At 38.3% G+C, this 7,308-nt stretch overlaps 1 protein-coding gene across 1 annotated transcript; it reads right to left on the bottom strand.

Annotated features, from left to right (window-relative positions):
• Window positions 1–4,479: 4,479 nt before the first annotated feature.
• LOC146485118 (C-reactive protein-like) lies at window positions 4,480–6,951 on the bottom strand. Its single transcript, XM_085104064.1, has 4 exons — window positions 6,392–6,951; window positions 6,037–6,256; window positions 5,630–5,757; window positions 4,480–5,126 (listed from the first exon to the last, which is right to left on the bottom strand). Exons 1-4 carry the CDS (start codon window positions 6,891–6,893, stop codon window positions 4,876–4,878), a joined length of 1,101 nt encoding a protein of 366 aa, XP_084960190.1. The 5' UTR covers window positions 6,894–6,951; the 3' UTR covers window positions 4,480–4,875.
• Window positions 6,952–7,308: the final 357 nt, after the last annotated feature.

Raw genomic sequence — 7,308 nt, 5'->3', positions numbered from 1 at the left:
GAACTAAAAGTAAATAAAGTTGCCTCAAATCCGAACGGAAACCAAATATGCAGAACCAAGTTGAACTACTGTTTGTATTTCTAAGCCATGAGTATATTTATTTTTTTTTTTCTTTAAAAAAAGAAGCCCAAGGATTTTTAATAAAATTGTTCACCACAAATTATTATAATCATGGATATCATACGTTGTCTAATGAACTATTCAAGAATAAATGATGAGAATAAACGATGAGATTTGGAACAAAATATTGTAGGGATACGGGATATTTGGGACAGATTTGGGACAAAATGAATACGAAATATATATACGCCAAATATTAATAGGATATGGGCTACACAGAATCCCCTTACAGGGCGCGCCCATTTCACGTGTTCATTTTTCTGCAATTTGTTAGTTAGGTGTCGCTTCGCCAATGCGGGGTGGCTTGTATGCGATTTATATTTAAGCGAATTCTATTTTCAAAGCAGATCGCGTTATCTTTGCAAGTAAAACATTGCTCTTATGGCCGCGGCATACTAATATTGACGTGCTTTTCAATAGTCATGTGACGGATCAAGTTTCTTTCTGTCTGTTTACTCGAACTCTTTCACTTGAATGTTTGGTTCAGATTCTTAGCAGTAATTTGAGGTAACTCTCTTAAAGGGAACCTCTTCTTGACGTAGGATTGTTGTTAACGACGGTCTAAATTTCGCAGCTTGATTTTAAAAGTGGAGATAGCTACTCTTATCAGTGTTCTAAATCAATATTGGATTTTGTTATCGCCCATTTTCGCTTTAATTAACACTTTCTACGCGCCGCCATTTTGGATTTACATGACCTCATACGATTAAGGCCTTCCTAACATGAATTTTCCATCGAATAAACCTTCACAATACAACACAATACAATATAATGACTATATTTAAAGAGGGATTACAGTTTTCTAGCTTACGGTCCTCAAAATAAGAGGAATAAATACATACAACATATGCACAATAATAAAGTCAGGTAAAGGTAAAGGTAAGATTTATTAAAATTACATCGCAGCCCGTAGGCTGAATTACGTAATGATTACGTAATAATATTTACATCAAAAATTTCACAATAATGATTAAAATATAATACAAATGTTAGCTATGTCTAAAAGGAATCTAATAAATAATAATCAATTTAATAATACCTTAATCACGTTTCTAAAAAATTGATTCTAAAATTGTTTCGTTCGGCGGGCCATTGCGAGGATAAACGAGTTCTTTGCCCTGTTGGTGCGGACATGTGGTATATCATATATCTACCTTGGATTCTTATATAATGGCGGAAGTAAGCTGTTCAGCCTATGGTCTTTATCGGATGTAATGCTATAAAAAAGCTTATCACATAATGAATCAATATGATTCACTATGGGTGATTCGCCAAGAATTTCGTATGCATTATTGTAGCTTGTGTCGGGCATAATGATTGAGATCGCCCTTTTCTCGATGTGGATGAGTTCGTTAATGAGATACTGCGGCAAGACGTTGTAAAATACCTGAACGGCGTAATTAATTACGGACCTCACGCACGTATTGTAGAAAAGCATTAAATCTGTTGGCGATAATTTCGCGCGTTTGATCTGTACTAGGAAAAACAGTCGCTTTCTAGCTTTCTTAACCACTTCTTAAAGTTAGGTTAGCGCTTATAGTAAGTCCCAGTAACTTGGCGGTACTCACAACTTCTACTTCTTTTCCGTCAATAATAAGTGTATCAAGTTCAACTGGATTCCGGGCAAACAAGATGTATAACTACAGAGTACTATAACTACAATGGGACAATAATATTGAAATATTCGAATTTACAAAATTAAGTAAGGGATAATGAGTATTCGCAAAAGTCTTCACATATTAATCGATGAGGAAAAATCTTAGAAATGTTTAAAATTCCTAATGAAGGGGAGGTTGGCACTACGAAAAACAGTTACAATACATAGAATAGCGGCAATTCGAGCTCAAGAGATCGTCCAAATGTTCAACAGACGACAGGCAGGCAGACAGATTCTGGCCTGTCGTGTTGGTTCCTGCCAAAAATACAGCCTAACAACATGTCAGTGGTGGCTAGCCGGACTGGTCCGGTTCACACCTGAATTGAACCTTTCTGTCACATTGCTAGCTAGTAGAATAACATGCATTAATGATATTTTCAAAAGACACGACTGACCACCATATCAGTGTACGAAACGCCTGTAGTCTTCTTGGCAATAATGGCAAATAGCTAGAAAACTGTCCGACACGAATCATTACCGACTACATCTCTGGCTGTCAGAGAGTTTCTGTAAAAAAAATTAAAGGACAATAATTTACAAATACAGTTTCTGAACAACATAACTACGATAATTTATAACTTTGCTTTTGCAACGTCGTCTTCCCTCTTTCATCGATCGTGAATAACTCCGAGTGTTCACATCTCATACTTCAGAGTTTAGAGTCGTAGCGGTTTTCTGTTGTCTTCTGTATTCGTTTAGCATTGCAGTCTTGACACAGAAGATGCCCATCCATGGGATAACAAGCAGACCCGCAATGTACTGTAGACAGAGGTGAACTACAGTACTCAAATTAAGCAGAAAAATATACATTCATGGTCAGTGTAAATTCATTTTGTAGTTAATACAGCATAAGTAACTGTGGTTATTCTGTAACTAAATATTTTAAGGGGAAGTATCACACGAATTTTATGTCATTTCAAAACCCAAAAATGTCTTCTCTGCCAACAGAAACAAAGAAATGATTGTCTAGTTTTGTTATCATAATTATAATTTTTAGTGCAATAAAACTGTCGATTAGTGGTCAGTGTCACAAAAATGTGCTGATTTTATAGTGAAATAAAGTTTAGACATCTGTGGTTTTAGACCTTCTTCATTCACAGCTATGAAAAATCCTGGAAATACTTTCCTACACAAATTAAAATTGGTCAAAGCCTCTCTTAAAACTCAAATATCATTATTGTTTATTTATTTAACCTTGAATTTGTATTATCATAACGTGCTTTTAAGTTTCAATATTAAGTTCCAGTACCGCTGGACTTTGGGCTTTGACCTTATTTTAAAGCGCTTCCTATTGTTATAATTTTTGTGTTGAGAAGACCTCAAACCTGTCGCCATATCCCAACCCCATCCTCTGGAGATAAAGAATGGACAAAAACCAGCTGCGTAGTTTTAATGGAAAAGTTAAAGGTGTGAAGAGCTTCTATTATAATCCACAAACCCTTAGATCACAAGGGTGGCATTTGCTTCCACCTGAGCTCTTAAGCCTGGTTTTAATTAGCGACGTAAGTACAAGCGCAAGCACAACACAAAAGCATAAAAATTAAGAGCTTTATTTCAAGTTAAAACGAACGCGACGCAAGCACAAACTCAGGAAAGGAAATTTTCTTTGGCTTGCGCTTGCGTCGAGGCCGTTTTCACGGTGAAATGAGCACCCTTATGATTGTGCTAGTGCTCGCGTCGCTAGGTGTTAGCGCCAGGATTTGGCAATAGAAGTTTTGAAAGGGATACCGAAATGGTGCCAAAGTCTACTTTAAAGGGTGTGGCTTTAATCCGTTATTTTCAATGTCAAGTTGAATTTTTTAACAGCGCGGGTAACAGAAATGCAAATGCTGCGCAAATGGAACGCAAATATTTCTCCAAACGAGTTGGAACGGAGAAAGTGGAGTAGCTCGGTAGATAGTTCACTTTTTTCGTGAAATTTAGAGTTGTGCGTTTAATTTCAACCGGTTGAGCCAGAAATTTTGCTAACCAGAAACGCCCAAGGTGATGACTCAAGAGACCAGTTGGTTTACGAACCTCATTGGTGAGTTACTTTTGTTGTTTTTTCAAACAGAGTTAAGAAATAAATGATAAAGTCTTCCGGGGAAACTGATAACTGTATTATGAAGACGCAAAATGCGGCGTCTGACGCCTCATTGTTATTCAGGAAGATGAAGACAGAAAGAGTAAATAATTCCAGTCGGCGACGCTTATTTTTAGCCTCTGTAAATCCGCCTCCTCCCCTCCAAAAAAATCGGGGAGGGAAGCTATATATCTAATGAGGCAAAATGTAAACAATGACGACAACAAAGATTCTCCCATTGCGACGCGGTGAATTAGGGTTCAATAACAAGTTACAGTTGTGTTGAAACATATGACCCCCTACTTTTGTTTTCTCCAGAAACTAAATAGCCAGTTATTTTCCTCCGTTTGCTACCATGACTTTTAGAGTAGCTTCTCATTTTGTGACGAGGAAAAAACTTCTACTCTCAATAAAAATGGTTTCTTGCAGATGTAAATTCTAGATACCAACTATGTATGTATGGATTCGTTCGTTTCGGGACTTTTCTCTCCAACTTGCATGAACCTTCCCTTAAGGGAAACATACGACCCCCTCCCTCTTTTCTCCAGAAACTAAATAGTGGGTTATTTTTCTCCGCTCGCTACCATGACTTTTTGAGTAGCTTCTCATTTTGTGAGGAAGGGAAAACTTTCACTCTCAATAAAAACGGTTTCTTGTAGATGTAACTTCTAGATACCAACTATGTATGTATGGATTCGTTCGTTTCGGGACTTTCGCTCCAACTTGCATGAACCTTGCCTTAACAATAACGTCGCGTCTTTGCAGTGTAAAAGAAGATCAATTTTTCGTGAAGGAATCATTTTTGGTGCGAGGATCATTTCCGTTCCTGTTTGGGGCCAATTGGGGGTCAGTTCCATGGCCTTGGACCGTTTGCTCCGCCAGGATAATTTTAACAGTCTTGAACTGGGTTTCAATTATCAAGCAAAAGTAAGTGACGTTTTAAAATTCATCTTTATTGATTCTTGCTCAGTGATGGTTACATGTCATATCACCAGTCTACTGTACTTTACTTAGTTTGGGGGTCTTACAAGCCACCCTAACATGACGGTTTAATTATCTTTACTGAGCCTTTCAGGAGACGTTTAAAGTCACGCCACTGGAACACGTTCCCCACCCCTGCAAAGCACGAGTTTGACATGCGCGTGATCTCTTGCTCTTTTATCACGTGATCCCAGATGTTGACACCTGTCATTTCACCGATGAAACACTGATGTGCGTCAAAGCCCCCTGCGAATGAATCTTGCTCTTGGCCTAGTACCAGGGCTCCACCACCACGGATCACATGACCTATGAGTTAAAAATCGGCTCATGATGAGCAGCAAAGCTTGTTTGAAAAGTGAACAGCCCTTAGATCTCTTCAAGTTCAAAGTACAGTGATCAAGTGCGACGTAAAACACTAAATCTTTAACTTTTAAGATAAAGCAGAAAATATTATCAAAGTAAAAGACCGCTTTAGGCTTCAAAACGCAACCATCTCTTCAATTTTTCACACCACCTGAAACTATCCACTGGTGTCCATTTTTAAGGGTCAGAAATTACTACAAGCCGTCCACCGACAACAGCTGCAACCACTTTTCAGGAGCCAGAAGATTTTAATAAATGAGTTCAAACGTAGGAGAAAAAATCCAATACAGCAGACCTCCGCTATCAGAATACTCCAGGGAAAAAAACGCCATGCTGACTAAATAGTTCTGAAAACAAATTGTAGCAGTCTTCTTTGAGGCTATGAGAGCGTTTAAGCATAATGGTTATCCAACAAATATACGCGTGAAAGTTTGTGTCATAATTACCTGTTTTTAGACCTTTACCAGCAGCTCCAACCTTGCCATCTTTATACAACTTCCATGACCCGGCGATGTTCTCCCATGTTGCGCAAATGTGGTGCCACTTTCCATCATTGGCTGAAACAGAAGTCCGCCTGTTGAAATGAATAAAAACAGTCCTGTATGATGCAGACTCCCGAAGTTAAAACATAACCATTTCCCACTAAACATTAAGCCTAGAAAGATATCCGCTGCCACATTCGTTTTGAATGCAGTTTAGTTACCTTTTAATCCTTATAAGAATTGAAAAATTGGTTGTAATGACCTTCCTCAGGTAAAAAAGAGCAGACAAAGCCGTTCCTAGGTAGATACAATTTTGTCATTTTTGTTAGTTGTCTGGCGTTAAAATTATTTTTTTTCCACAATGTTTGTACCTGCCGGTATTTCCCACATACAACGTAAACTTTCTGTAGTCGAACAGCACCAGCTCATTGTTTGTTCTTGGCACGGCATAGTGCAACGGCGTTCCGTCATTTCCCGTGTCAGTGGTTTTCATCCAAAGACAAGCCGTCACAGCTTTTAGGCCAGGCATGCGACGCGTAATGACGTAATCACTAGTTCCTTTTCGCGGGAATTGCAGAGCGTAATTATTCACTGCAAAATAGAAAAAGTGAAAGTAATCAAGGCTTTGAGGATACGTAAGAATTAACCATATTAACGGCAAAGCAACGGGAAAAAGTCGCCGATAACTGATACGCCTTCCGAACTACGAAAAAACGCAATATATACCATGTCTATCCAAAGCCAATAATCTCTGAGAGATTGTCTGAATCTTCGCAAACAGCCCGGCAATAGACCTGTTAACCGCACTCTCGACGTTTTGGGTAGTTTCGTTCAGAAATCCTTTAATCTTCCCGAGAGCCAAGATTCGCTTATCAAAGGCGCGGAGTTTTTTCGAAACCATTCTTTCTTTTTTCTCAATCATTCGGGACAATGCTTGGATGGTACGGTTCATCATGTTGAAATTTCCTCGAATCGTATCTAAGGACAGCACTTGTTGGTCCTTCAATTTCGTCGAGATCTCTTTGTTTTTATTATCCACCGAATCCAATCCACTTTTGATATCCCCGAGCGTGACCGTCGATTCTTGAGCTGAAGACACAACAACATTGTTGCGATCTCCAGAGATAATGACCTTCCCAGCCGAGCCAGTTGTGTTCATTCGGGTGAACGAGATAACTTGTGGTACAGCGATAAACACATAAAGCCAAAACGCATTTGTCGCGAACATGTTGACTGTTTGAAGTCCTTAACTAAGACTGCAATCCTAGCGATATGTTATCACGATGTTAATTTAATTTAACATTCAAGAATTTTTTCGAGACCTATAAACAGAAATATGCTAATGCTAAGCACTGAAGACTTCAATGTTTAGATTGCTCCTTAAATTAAAGTTGTTGCTCTCAAAACTGGCTATTGAGCTCGGGCCTTACTTACGATATGTATACAGACGGTATCAAGTTATTATAAGAATTACACGTGTCCGAAATGAATATGTTTTGGATCTGTAACGTATTTTACTCTTAAACTTCATTATGTTAAATTATGTTGCGGCAATTGGGTCTTTCTATAAACTATTTTTTGAGCTCAAGTTGTTTCTTTGTTTCAACTGTCAAAGTTCGTGGAGTTTAGACACAAATGTCATT

The sequence above is a fragment of the Pavona decussata genome, unplaced genomic scaffold (assembly GCF_977016875.1).
Source record: "Pavona decussata unplaced genomic scaffold, jaPavDecu1.1 SCAFFOLD_28, whole genome shotgun sequence".
NCBI lineage: Eukaryota > Metazoa > Cnidaria > Anthozoa > Scleractinia > Agariciidae > Pavona > Pavona decussata.
Note: the sequence above shows the minus strand (reverse complement) of the source record. Positions and strands in the feature narration are given on the sequence as shown.